Source organism: Neolamprologus multifasciatus, chromosome 18 (assembly GCF_963576455.1).
Source record: "Neolamprologus multifasciatus chromosome 18, fNeoMul1.2, whole genome shotgun sequence".
In the NCBI taxonomy this organism is placed as follows: domain Eukaryota; kingdom Metazoa; phylum Chordata; class Actinopteri; order Cichliformes; family Cichlidae; genus Neolamprologus; species Neolamprologus multifasciatus.
Genome location: NC_140456.1, coordinates 17,969,212 through 17,983,476, shown reverse-complemented (window position 1 = coordinate 17,983,476; position 14,265 = coordinate 17,969,212). Strand labels below are relative to the sequence as shown.

The window sequence follows — 14,265 nt, the reverse complement described above, 5'->3', positions numbered from 1 at the left end:
GACAATGAAAGCAGTTCTTTTTAAAGGTGCACTGCCTGTTTGAAGCAGATGACAGTAATGCTACTAACTACACTGCTCCTCCTCTACAGAATCTTCGGCTTTGTGGCGAGGAAAACTGGCACTTCGACGGGCAACGTATGCCACCTGTTTGCTGAGCATGACCCCGAGCAGCCAGCAAGCGCTATTGTCAACTTTGTGTCAAAGGTGATGATTGGTTCACATAAGAGTAAGTAGAGGACAAAGCAGATCACTTGGACAGACAATTGCAACGTCTAGAACAACGAATGAAAGACTGAGAGGCTGAAGAACGGACTAAATATAATGACCCGAGATCGTGATGATCTGAATTTGAACTGAAAAACGGGCAAATGTAAAGTTATCACTGTACGAGGACATTCGGTGACACCTTTAATCGAAAAGTATAAACAACCTTTTTAAATTTTTGTTCCTTTCAGTGTATGAACTGTAAATTAGCTACATAACAAATAACTAAATCATTATCATTTTCACATTGTTTACAACTGTAATGTCTTACACAGTAATACAATCATTATTAACATATTTTAAGTTCCTCATACTAAAGCTGCTTTTCTTACTCATTCATAGCATTTTATGGACCAACCAAGAAAACCCTACATTGTTGTATGTTTCTCTCATATTTAACCAAAAAAAAAAGGAAAAAATAAACTTCATGCAAGCATTCATTAAGGTTTCTTTAGTTGTATCTGATGTAGAAACACCTCATCTAACCAAGCAGGCAGGATTTCTCTGTGGATTTAAAAACTTGCAAAAGCAGTGTTGCAAATGTGTATGATTTGGACTTTGTGCCTAACTTCATCACATGCGTGATTATTTTATCTATGCAATGTAAATGTTGGTTTTGCTTTTTTTTAACGTGTTGTTTTGTGAAATGTGCTGCATGTAAGTGGCTTTTTTGAAGGTGTTAAATCAATTTTGTCATAAGATGTATTGGAGTATGACCACTTTTAAAGCTGTCAACATTTTAATGAAAGTGTGAGCGTGCGTGCGGGTGCGTGTAAGAGCGTTTGAATGAGAGAAATTGTAGAAAGATATTTTAATGAAACCATATTCTTTTATTATATATATTCTGCTTTGACAGTAACTGATTAAAAACACATCAGTACTTTTGTAGATGGTACAAAAGACTAAGAACGTAGGGTTACCTTGTAACCTCGGTTCTCTGAGTAAAGAGTCGATTGTGCCAATTCTAGGGCTGCTTGGAGATCAAATTATCAGTGATTTCACGCCAGCACAGGTGCTCTATAAGTGAGCCAGAGTGTCTGTCCACACACCCTGAATAGCATTGGGATTATCCTTGTACATATCAAATATGTAACAAATTGAAGATTGAGATCAACACTGCAATCTTTCAGTGTCAAAAATAAAGCAGTATACACAGACCCCCACCCCCCTTTTTTTAAACATTTATACTAAATGTGTAAAAACACACATCCACACACAGGCTGCTATGTTACAAGAACAAATGCTGTTATTAAAAAGAAAACAAAGAAGAAAGAAAGAGGTCAGTGTTGGAATTTGCACAAATAGGTTTAGTGTTTAGCACACTCAACTAGTCATCTGTCAATGATACACATTTGCTCCTGGAAAAATCTGTTTGTACTCCAGCTGATTGTTCACATTGTATAAACGACGATGACCATAGAAATGGATTTGTGTTGGGTGACCATTTTATCCAGAGAGGGATCGACAACCACACTAACAGCTGGTGTTATTCTTGCATCAAGTGCACGCTTATTATCACTTTCCATGACCTATTATGTGTACCTCATCCTTATCTCATTCAATACTGTGCCTCAGTGTAAAACATGCTACATGTGAACGGTTTATTTGTATATGGGCATTTCCATGTTTTTGTTGAGTTTGTAAATACTAAACATAATGAAACATTTATTTAATCTTGATCCACTAGATTCAGCAACTAGTGGGAGTGTTAGCCTTGTACCCAGAGCTGTAAATATCAGGCTGTTTGTTGGTTTTTGCATGAACTGTAGCGGTGGTAGATTGGGTAATTGTTTCCCTTTTATTAGAAAAAGGTTAGCTCTGTCTTGTGTCCTTGTATCTCTGTGCTAAGCTATGCTGTGCAGCTTTATGTAAGTATAGAGACACCAGGATGGTAATATCTACCAGCAAAGGAGCAAATAAATGAAATTTGAATACACCGCTGTTGGTTGGCTTCAATCCAGTAAACAAATACATAAATTAATAGCTTAGGATTATTAGGAGTAACTTTGTAAATTTAATGGTATCGGTATTGTGACATTTGAAATATATTGAATACATTTGAATATTATGAGTTTGTCATAACTGCAGGGAGGCTGCAGATGAATGCCGCTAAAACAAAGACTCTAAGCACAATTCCAGCTTTTCAAGTCTTAGCAACAGCTGAACTGATAGCTAAGGCATTTTAGCTTTAGGCTTCTATATAAACATTTCACTGGATTTGGTATCTGGCTATTTTCTCAGAAAATAAATTATAAGTAAAAAAAAAGGCTGTGGACCTAGTAAATTTATTTTATCAGTGGAAATAAATGGTATAAAATCAGAGATCAGTGTATTAGGTACACTGTGTTGGATCCCCTTAAATTTCAGAGCTGTTTTAATTCTTATTAACATGTCCATGCTGACATGATAGTGTCACACATGTGTTGCTACATAATGCATTTGATAATGTACATTGTTAAATGCACATCCGTGATTTAAATCTCCTGTTTCAGCACATTCCAAACTTGCTCTATTTGATTGAGGTCTGGTGACTGTAGGCCAGTACATCAGTTTGAGATAAGATGAGCTTAGTGACATAGTGTGTTATCTTGCTGAAAGCAGCCATCAGATGATGGGTACAGTGTAGTTATAAAGAGACATGGACACGGTCAACAACAATACACATGTTGTCATATTCTGGGGTGTCAGATTGTGTGGCGATGGTTGATGAGTGAACCCAAAAGCAGACGTGTGGAAACCAAAGCTTAACTTAAACCAAGAGTGAGCCGTTTATTTAGGCTGAGCCAAAAGAAAAGGAAGGAGGACACTAAAGCAAAACTAACCGGAATACACTGGGAAAACTAAATACTGAAACATGGAACATGAATACCTGAACATGACACATGAAAAAACAACAGAATAGTGAACAGATGACCTGACCAAAAATCAATGACAACTCACAAAATACACAAGAGTGTGACGAGTGAAGAGGAAACACACGGGGAACACAGCTGTGGCTACAATTGTAGCTTGCCTCCACCAGTGTGTGAATGTGAGAGTGAATGAATAATGGAATTGTAAAGCACTTTGGGTGCCTTGAAAAGCGCTATATAAATCCAATCCATTATTATTAGAGAACTGCTGCTAACTAGATATGTTGTGCTATTTGGCCTGTTTTCTATGATGGTCCACCAGCGATGATTGTTCAAGAAATTTCTAGTATATTGGTTGTTTCTGAAGCAACCAGCCTGTCTGGCACCAACAATTGTGCCACGTTCAAAGTCACTTAAATCACCTTTTTGCCATTTTCGGATGCTCATTTTGAATTTCAGCAGGTTGTCTTCCCCGAGTCTACATGACTACATTGGACAGTTGAACCTATTAAAGTGGACACACTGTTTATGATTCATGTCAATCTGTCGCCAGCAGAGGACACTAGCGACACAAAACCTTTGTGACTGTGAAAGTCCCAAGTCAACATCACCTTTGTTGTTTTAGAGCAAAACAGACTAGCAATTATTACACACTGAAGTGTAACACCACATCTTTTGATGCATCTGACACACAAATGTCTGTAGAGTGTGAATGCACCTTTCTTACCTGTTGCGTGTGCACATATCCAATGCACATGTCCACCCTCATTTACAAAGTGCACTAAAAGAGTTTCTTCCCTCCAGGCAAGCATGGGCAGGTTGCTCTTAAGGTGCAGAGAGGGAATACATTTGCAGAGATAAGAAGGAGGAAAGGTGTGCAGTGAAGGACCCCTCCACCCACATTACTGTGTGTCTGCAGGTGGTGAAAGTGAAGAATTCCCGGGGAGGGCAGGAAGGAAGTGAAGGCCCAGTTGTGGCGACTGCATAGAGCCCATCTTCCTCTGTTATTTAGTGTGGAGTGGTCTTGAAATAAAAGGAGCAGGGGAAAGTCCAGAGAAGCAACCAACATTATCAGATTACAAAGGAAACTGTCAGGAGAAACACCATTTCACATGGGAAATATAAGTGTGTGTTAGCATGTAAGATATGTAGGTCTAATGCAGCAATACTTTCCCATTAAGATTAATTAATACATCTTTACATTTACTATTCCCAGGCTATGTTTTATTATATAAGAATGGCTAAAACCAGACACTACATGTGGGTTTCTTTGTCAACTTTCTGAAGCTATAAGAACTAGTTGACCTTATGGGGAAAAAAACAACTATAAGAAACAATGATGAAAATTAAGTCACATAGATTATCCTTCTCCCAGCAAATACCAGCTTTGCAATAACCCCTTACAGATTTACACCAGCCTCTCCAAATTTCATTTTGCAGATAATTTGGCCTTGTTTACCCGGCTGACAGAACTAGTTCTCATTCCTCGATCACCCCAGTTCTGCAGCTTTTTTACAGCCACTTAATTGGCGGGGCAGGGCCCATCTCTTTCCTCTGAACCAGAACAAAGGTTTGTGGACAGAAATAGAAACTGGATTCTGGGATGGCTGCACAATTTGAGGCCCATGCTTGGCTTTCAGCAGAGGCCAAAACCTGAAAAGGCACCGTGAGAAAACTGTAGGCTTTCATAACGCTTGTTAAATTGAGATAAGTCGAGGTCACATTGAGATGACAAACAAGTAGATCACTTCATCATAACTTGTAATGTTACTAACGTAATATTGGTAGTAGGTTGAGTCTGTGGCATCACAGCGCTCATACATGCGTGGTGAAACTGGGCATGCTCCAAGGTCATTGATTGAGACTGTGGAGGGGTTTCAGTTAGGTCATGGTCTCCGAACAAGAAACAAAAAACTGTGGGATAAAGAGCTTCCTTCGTGGTGTCAATTTGCATTTACAACAGGGTTTTAGAATTTGTGCTAATTGGATGATTGTGGTTTCCAACATAGACTCATCTACCCAAACTACCTCAAAACCAAAAGCACATTTGTTTGTAGATTAATGCATGATTTCTACTACTTTGCAATTTTAATTTTAATGACACATGTCCAAGTCACATTTGAATATCTGTTTCTTGTCATATAACAGTAGTGAGAAACAAGAGAGAGGTATTTTACACATGTGGGAAAATGTGCCTAAGATGTATGAATACATGTTCAACTATCCTCATAAGTCTAGGTGACACAGAGACATAGGAAGTGTAACTGTCTTGGGGGTAACTTGGGGTCAAATTGAGTGGCGCCACTCACAGCCCCCTTCCAACTACTCTATAATCCGTCAGGGTGAGTGCTGAGAGTTCCTCTCTCTTTCTCTGTGTCCTTCACTTTGCTTAGGCCTAATTACAGCTTTGGACTGCCTCAGGGGCCAAGCCTCCAGAAACAGGGACCACGATAGACCACTCCAACAAAAAAAAAGAAAGAAAATGATTAACTGGCCTTGGAATTAGATGAAAGCTGGCCTCTAGTTTGTTCGCCATTCGACCAACATCCAATAATCACATAATAGCTGAAGCTATGTATGGGTCCAGGACAGAGCAGAATCAAAGAGAAACAATTATCATATTAATCACTATAGAGACTCCAATTTAACTGTGATCTTAGTCAGCTCAAAAAGCTCTCAGACAGAAGCAATTACATTACAGACAGTCATGAGACCATTCAGGGAAAAGAATAACTTTAAATGTACAAGACTTGTCATGTGATCTGCAACCGCCTCATTCCTCTCCTACTCCAGCACACCTCCACACTGTGTGTATTCCACACACTCTCTCCACAAGCACAGACGCACTGGACCCTGACAAGCAAAAATAGGGAAAGGGTTGTTTTGTGTTTGAGAGTGAGGGACATGCACGCACACACACACACACACACACACACACACACACACACACACACACACACACACACACACACACACACTTACATTGTTCTTCTGGGCTAACTCAGGCATGTTTTGCAGATATCCATCTGATTACAGTACGTGATTTATTTGTCTATGAATGTTGGTACTGCACATTCCTTTGCTTTTACTTCCTTACATCCTTTTAAGCTACTAAAAGAGCTGCTATGTTAAAATGCCAAATACAATACCAGAGATAATCACAAGAAGAATTATGAAAATAGCTGTGGAGAAAATTATGTAAAGGTTTTAAAGTGAAATAAAACCTACTTGTTTTATTATAGATTATATTTACCTGTGGGAAGTGGTGCATTATGGCTAATGTGAGCTACAGTCTGGTTGCTGGAGCTAGTGCAGCCCAGTCTGAGGTCTTCAAGCAAGTGTATCTGATTTGTCCAAATCGTCTTAAAACTGGAAAATTGCTCCATAGTACCATTTGACAAGCTGTTGCGGCTGGCCATAGTTGCCTCTGACAGCAGGTTATGTTAAACACATGTACAGCAATATCCTGTGTGTGCAAACGTACATTCTTCACACTCCCTCTTTATTGAGAGGCTGCTCTGCGAGACGACATTCCTTCAGTACATTACTCTTAGTCTCCTCTGCTATGCTGAATATGCACAGGTGGCTGAGAGACCCCCTTTCAAAGAGCTATGAGTAGAGGAAAGGGCGGAAAATCAGCAAGCTTTTTCTTTTTTCAGCATATGAACCAAATGTTTTGCATTCCAGAGAGCACTGCTCTGCTGTAGACCTGTCTGTTAACAAATGGCAGGGCTGGTTGGCAATGGATTTGACACTGACTTCTCAGAAATGTAAAAAATACAAAAAAACCCAAAAACCCTGAACTGTACACCTCAACTCTGCTGCTGTTATTCTGTTGAGGTATTTTGGACAATTTCTGCTATGGTATTTGCTCTCTCATCTGTAACCAATAGTGGACCTAAAAACACCACAGATGTAATTACGCAGGAATTTTCTCACTTACATGTGTGGTATGCGTCCTTATTTTAAGGACTGCTTTGTAGCGGAGACAAATGACCGGGACAGAACCAGCTATGTCGCCCATACAAACAAGTCAAGAGACAAATACATGGCTGTACGTGAGGAGCAGGTACACAAGGTAGACTTTTTGCATGACACAATAACACCGAATAGCAGATGGGGTCCTTAATTATATTTATGGAATGTTTTACTTCATGCAAATAGAAGCAAAACAGCAAGTTAAACAAAAATGATAAGTTTACTGTTATTCATAATATTTCTAAAGATGATGTATAGTGTGGGGAAAGCACTATGGTGCAGTGTTTGGCACTAGTGGCTCACAGAAGAAAGGTTCTGGATTTGAACATGAGGACTTCTTCAGGTCTTTGCTGTACCCAAAATCAGCCTTGGACACGCAACTCTACTGATAAATGAATGAAATCAGTGTATGTGAATTATTATGCATTATCTGCGCAAGGAAGTTCATCATTGAGCAGTATTTGATAAATGAATATGGTCAATGTGCAGCTAATGCACACAGCATATACATCTAGTCTGTGTAGTCTGTGAAGTATAAAACGAAATTAAAAACGGAGAGACAAATATATATATATATATATATGCCACCACTGATTTGGACCTCAGGGTGTACTGTTTGCATAAATAATAATTTAATAATACATAATAATATATCAACTTATATACTAAAATTTGTAACTGTTTGATTGTTTATAATGTAGGCCTTTAAATTATTTACAAAGCATTTGGATCACCCTATTGGACACCTTTGGATGTACTGCTCTACTGGAACAAAACGTTAAGTGCAGCTGTGTGACCTTTTACCACGTAAAAGAACGGAAAGAAACAAATGATTCTGACTTTTCAATGTTAAATAGCGTTTAGTAGTAAGTGTTGATGAATTACTGTAAAAGTCGAAGAGGCACATTGTAATAATAATGCTTGACACACATGACAACTGGCTCCCCCTATGGATTAAGGCGAACATAGCAGATTGCTGAGTTTCCTCTCGTGTGGGGACTTAAGACTTTATATGCACCGTCAGTAAACTGCAAATATGTATTTGTTTTATTAGTATTTAATTTATTTTTGTGGAACATCATTAGTACCGTGCTTCTAATGCTCTTGATTACATTTTGATTATTCCATTTTTTTTTAAAGATCTCAACTACATTGTTCACTTAAAAGTCATGAGTGAGAGGGTGAAGGAAATAAATGCCTTGGCCTGTGATTTTCTTTTTTTCCTTTTTAATGTTATTTAATATCTGTCTTAAAGAGCCACACCTTAAATCTTGCCTTGCTTTTCAGCAAAACCCCAGCATATTTCTCTGATGTCTTGAAGGAATAACGGAGTAGACGCAATTCATCAGCACACCACAAGCTATTCGGGGGTGTGACTACAGTCATTGGGGTCTATATATTGAGATGTTTTGTCCGCTGTCTTTATGTGAATGGGAGAGAAGCTGCCCAGTGAAAAGTCCCCACGGCAGGACAGCGCACCTCCTCACTTCATACGCTCTCAGACACAGCACCATGGGTTCCTGTTTTCGCGCACTTTGCATGACTTTTGTCCTGGCAACGTTCACCTGGAGGTCAGGTGCGTTCGGACCTGTTATCAGATGCGAACCATGTGATCCCGCTGCACGGCTTCTGTGCAAACCTTTACCCAAGGACTGCTCGGAGAAGGTCCGCGAACCGGGCTGCGGCTGCTGCTTGACTTGCGCGCTGAGCTTCGGCCAGCCGTGCGGCGTGTACACCGGGAGATGTGGCTCCGGCCTGATTTGTCAACATCAACCCGGTGAAACGAAACCTCTGCAGGCTCTGCTGGAGGGACGGGGTATTTGTGCAAACGCTACTAACAAGCGACAAACTACCAGACCAACAGTGCCAGTCAATGAGCTACCAGGTAATTCATCAGCGTGAGTGTTTATGCCTCAAAGTGCGCTCTTTTAGACACCTTACGTATCACTGGTTAATGACCAAAATTTCGGTAGTTGCAGAAGAACTGGTAAATCTTTGCCAGTGGTCGTCGGGCAATGTAAGAATTACCAGATGTTGTATAAAAAGAGAAAACCTTTTTCTTTTAGCAATAAAAATCCAGCTAATATGTGAAAACACTTTAAAACGTCTTTACATTAGAGGAACGAAGGGTGGTGGATAAGGCTTTAAGCAGTGAGCACTGAAGAGATTTCGATTGTGGAAAGAAGAAGTGCCTCTTTGTGCCGCAGAGGGAAGACTTGAACCCTCCCTGAATTCATTGTAAAAAATTCAGGTCAGATAAATGTTAAAGCCTAGCCTGCATCTTCAAGGTTGCATGGTTTCTAGTTTGTACTTTTGAATGAAATCAAATGAAAAAAACAAAAAAGGTGGACTTTTTATTTTTATTTTTTACTGGTAAAGTTTTTCAGAAGATGCTTTTAAATCACACAATACCCATGTCCCACCCCTGAACCCTAGCCTGTTGAAAAAATGTGAAATTAACACTCTGCTATGTTTGTTTATAAACACATTTTTATTTTCACAATTTTTTAGCAGAGAATGCTGATACTCAGGATGAAGAGCGCAATTCCACTGATTCGGGTGTTCAGACCACTACGTACAGCACCCACAGACCTATTGGACCATTTAAGCCTCCACTTCACCCTTTCATCCCCCCAGACATCCTGAGACGGGAACAACAGAGAAGAACCCAGTTCTTTAAAACGGGGGAGCTACCGGGGCCACTCGTCACAGATCAACAAAACTCTCTAGAGACCAAACGGGAGCCTGAGTATGTAAGTACCACAACCAATATTTTTTCTGTCTTCAGAGCACACTGGAGGAATGTTTTTCTCTTCTTCCTCTGTGCTTTGGTGTTTTTTTCCCCCTGCGGGTGATGAAATGCTTTGGGTCGCGGTGCTGACGTTTGGCAGAGATTGTGAGCCAGTAGAATGGCATGGCAGCAAGCGGGTGCCATAGCCCTGCGGCTGACCTGGGTCAGGCGGTTGTTTGGCCACAAGGCGTCCGCGTGCCGGCTATACTGAGAGCCAGCGAATGATGGATTGGCTTATGTGAGTGCCTGTTGGGAAGCCCTGCTGCTATTTTGATCTTCTCTTTGGCCTGAGAAGTGAGCACACTGTAGTAATGGGCTTTGACTGGCTGTTCTGATTAGTGACTTGAGTACTTGGACTTGAGGACAAGCCTTTTGACTCCGTCTTTGAGCTGTTTGAATTCACTTTAGCCCCCCCCCCCCCCCCCCAGTCTTTGTGTAAGACTTCTAAGCAGCTTTGGCAAACTGCTAAACCTTCACAAGCCAGATGAATTCATTCCTCATCTGCCACCTCTTTCATATTGCAGCCATTGTTTAGGTATTACAGCAAGGCAGCGTGAGTCAGCTTTATTAAAGTGTTAATTCACCAAAACATTAATGTCAAAAACCCACTGCCAAATGGCATTGCTAATGAGGAAGTATAAACGCTTTATTCGCTTTTTATCTGTCTTCAAAATGAAACTATAGAATTTCTGACGTTAAAGGAAGGTACTAAAAACTGGTGATGACTTCCCTCATTCACAGGGTCCCTGCCGAAGAGAGATTGAGAGCATTCTCAGCAACCTCAAGATCTCCAACATTCTCAACCCCCGAGGTTTCCGCATACCCAACTGTGACAAGAAGGGCTTCTATAAGAAAAAGCAGGTGAGAAAAAGTATACATAATAATTTGATATTTGAGTGTTTTAGTAGTGCAGTGGTTCTCAAGCTTTTTCTGGCAGGCCTCAGTACAAAAGCCAAAAGAATGCTTGCACCCCACACCCTACAGTGTTTATCGACATTTAATAATCTAAAAGAATTCAAGATGAATTTTACTTTTAAAAAAATGTCAGTGCAGTTTCATCAGCAAACACATCACAGTCAGTCTTCTTAGTTTCTCCTAGTTGTTTGTGCCCACCACCAGTGGCTCATTGCCCCCCCAGTGGGACCTGCCCAGCAGTTTGAGAATCATTGGCTTAGTGCATCTTTATTCAGTGGACACGAAGGGCTGTGCATTATTTCACGATCTGCTTAATGCAAACTTGGTTACGGAATCAAAATGCTGTAAAAAGGAAATCAGCATTTGCAGAGTACATTCATAATGATTACAAGACGAATGACTCAAACTTAAGGTCTCCTGCAGCCCAATTACAGATTTGTTGCTGTCCTCATGTATTCATTGGTAGTTATTAGAGCCTCATCATTGCACCACCACACCAGTGAGGTATACCCTAGCCACTGGCTCTGGAAACTGGAACCACAGGGACCAAACCCCAGCGGGGTTGACGGCAGGGACGATGGCCATTTAACGGAAACCCTCCCAGGGAGACAGACGTCAAGGTGGCCACCGGCACCCCATGTGCTTGCCCCATAATTGCTGGACTTTTGAGAGGCAGACACAGAAATAGAGCCGAAGCCATCCCAACGCTCACATGGTTCACCCACGATCGGGTTGTAATAAATGAGTGGTTCTGACGCATTCATATGGAGGCACTTAGGGCTCCCGCGCCACTGCATCACAGAGGCAGCTTCCCCTATTACATAGCAGTCCCTCCCGCTTAATAGAAGTGTTCTTCTTGACCTGCAATCATCTCATAACCAGCCTTACAACGCCAGGCTCATTGTCTTTGTTTATGCAGAACGGACCTTCTACACCGCGCTAAGCCTTTAGGCACTGAAGGAGTGGCAGAGACGTTGTGGTGTTTCAGTTGAATTTGAACACTCGGATGACTCTAAGGGAAAACAGCTCTTGTTACAATGATTATTAACAGTAAATGCCTCTTAGAGGGAACATAACAAACTACCCAATAATGATTTTGGTGTTGAAGAAGATGCATTTATAAAAATAAATAAATAAATTGAGTGTACTTAAGATTTTGATTAATGTATTTGTTTTCCCCAATAGACAGCCAGCGTTGTTTTTTTTAACTTGCCGCCAAAATTTATGGTTCACTAAGAATTTTTCATTCATCATGATGAAGACTGTTTATGAAACTCTCCACCTAAGATCAGACCTAACTGAGTAAGGACATCTCCCCGCGTGACCAGTCTCTTCTGTGCAGCAGCAGTACAGTTGCTTTAGCCCTTGAAATGAATGGCTGTATGTTTAACTAGAGTGGAGGTTGACCTTTAGTAAAATTGGCAGTAAAATAACAGCCCTTGGGTAGCTCCACAGACTCTGTAAGTCATTTGTAGTAGGCCTACCCATAATTTGGAGCTGTGGGGTATAATCAGCAACAGATGATTCGTACTGGCCACCAGCTTCTGAAAATAGATCTTGGTTCACAGTTGTTCACAAACGGGACTAAGCAAATATTTTACCAGGTTTCTGTTTACCTTAAAGGTCTCTATATGTGTGTGTAACAGGAGGTAGACCATAAAAGCAGCTCAAAATACCACAGCGTGTTGGATAGCAAAGGCTCAGCACAATCTGACCATTAATGCCTCTTAACTATGCTTTTCTGCTTCATTGACTAAAGTGGCCTGTTATCCATAATGCTTCATATTCAACCGGATTTGTACATTCAGCTTTCCCACCTCCCCCCATCGGTCTTCCCTCCCTTCACCTTGTTCTCTCCTTCACTTTCAGTGCCGTCCTTCCAAAGGCAGAAAGCGAGGCTACTGTTGGTGTGTGGACAAATATGGGCAGCCTCTGCCAGGTCTTGATAGAAGGGAGCGAGGAGATACCCAGTACTACAACTCTGACAGCCAATAGGAGCAGAGCAGGATGGGAGGGAGGGAGGCTGGGATTGAACGGCAAGAACTGTAAACAAATGGAGAAACCGAGGATATTGGAAGAGAGGTCAAGAGATGGCTCGGCCGATATATGGATGTTTGCTGTTGCACAATCTGTTGCCTGTGGGACCTTTTTCTGAGGCGCAGCGCAGAGCGCAGCAGAAGAGTACCGGGCAGAAAAAGCCTGTAACCTCTGTACATGGATGGATTCTTCATAACCTGTTTGTCTCAGACTCAACCCGGACACCTTTTGGAATAATGTTACACTTAAAGAAACTATCTCAGAGGCCTTATTCTGATTTTAAAGCACAAAGACATGTCACAAGCAGTGATAAGAGAGCTCTTCATTTACGCACAATTAAATGGCATTGCATATGTGTAAATGCTTGTGATTTGTAATCATTATTTGTATGCTTGTGATTTGTTATAAAGCCATTGTGTTTTGTCTTGACAATGTATGTATATTTGAATAAGTAAGCATGCAGTGATTTAAGTATGAACTCCTATTTGTATGAATTCCATTATTCCGGTTGCTTCCTGCTCCAAGTAGGGAGTTGGTTGGGACCGTGCAGCTCAGACAACACAGCGCATAGAAAGTTATTTTTTACTCTGGGTCTCACGCCACAGAAAAAGAGATTTTGTTTCATGATCTGTACTGTGTGTGCGTGTGTGGGGTTTTTTTTGTTTGTTTGTTTGTTTTGTTGGCGCTTTGCATAAGCTGAATATAAGAGATAAGGGGTCCTTACAGTTATCTCCAGTCTCTGTGTAGCCAGTGATATTTTTTTAGCACTTGTCTTGGATTAAGTGGTCAGTTTAAATATGCTGTTTGCATGTACAATGCAACCCTCAGAAGTCTATTTTTACTTAATAAAGGCAGTATAAAGTTACCCAAGTATTGTTGTTTTTTTAATGTTTTGTAGATAGACACAAAACAAAACTCCTTTGTGATAAAATAAGATTTTATTAAGATGCACATCCACAGAATTAGAGTATATACAACAAACCCAATAATGGAAAAAGCAGCATTCCAGGGCAATTAGGATTCAGTTGAAACTGGACCTACTGCACATAGCTACAACAACAAACAAATCTTTAAACACAAGTGAATGATAATAAATACTAGAGTAGGTAGTCAGATAAAGAAAAGGTCAAATAAAGTCCCTAATGTGAGAAGATGTAGCTGAGAAGTGGTCTCAGAAATCCTCTGCTCAAACTGTGGACCTGCAGAGACCAGCAGAGGTAGACGAATGATGAACAACCCATCCCAAACCTCAGCGTGGCTTGGAAGAGCACTGATATGTTTGTGCTAGGCCACCATGCACATACTTGTGGCACTTTAAGCATTTCACCCAATACCCATTGAGGAAACGCCAATGGAGATACATTCAGACAATGTCAACAGAATGAATGAATGAGCTGCTGTGTTGTTTGTTGCCGTGCACAGCTCTAG

At 40.7% G+C, this 14,265-nt stretch overlaps 2 protein-coding genes across 3 annotated transcripts in view; both read left to right on the top strand.

The window, feature by feature from the left end:
• Window positions 1–2,200, top strand: part of LOC146497711 (tensin-3-like) — a 33,853-nt gene extending 31,653 nt beyond the window's left edge. For both annotated transcript variants that reach the window (XM_085141834.1, XM_085141835.1), the window contains one exon: window positions 90–2,200. In XM_085141834.1, coding sequence (XP_084997960.1) covers window positions 90–234 — 145 coding nt within the window. In that variant the 3' untranslated portion in view covers window positions 235–2,200. The remainder of the gene's footprint in view (window positions 1–89) is intronic.
• A 5,619-nt stretch (window positions 2,201–7,819) lies between these two features.
• Window positions 7,820–14,254, top strand: LOC146497710 (insulin-like growth factor-binding protein 3). The gene is made up of 4 exons (XM_085141844.1): window positions 7,820–8,979; window positions 9,606–9,847; window positions 10,627–10,746; window positions 12,670–14,254. Exons 1-4 carry the CDS (start codon window positions 8,499–8,501, stop codon window positions 12,793–12,795), a joined length of 969 nt encoding a protein of 322 aa, XP_084997970.1. The 5' UTR covers window positions 7,820–8,498; the 3' UTR covers window positions 12,796–14,254.
• Window positions 14,255–14,265: the final 11 nt, after the last annotated feature.

Bases quoted from the DNA above. Each gene is read 5' to 3' on its own strand.
- LOC146497710 (XM_085141844.1), top strand. From the start codon at position 8,499: ATGTTTTGTCCGCTGTCTTTATGTGAATGGGAGAGAAGCTGCCCAGTG. The intron at 8,980-9,605 runs GTAATTCATCAG...ACAATTTTTTAG, and splicing joins GCCAGTCAATGAGCTACCAG to CAGAGAATGCTGATACTCAG. The intron at 10,747-12,669 runs GTGAGAAAAAGT...CTTCACTTTCAG, and splicing joins GCTTCTATAAGAAAAAGCAG to TGCCGTCCTTCCAAAGGCAG.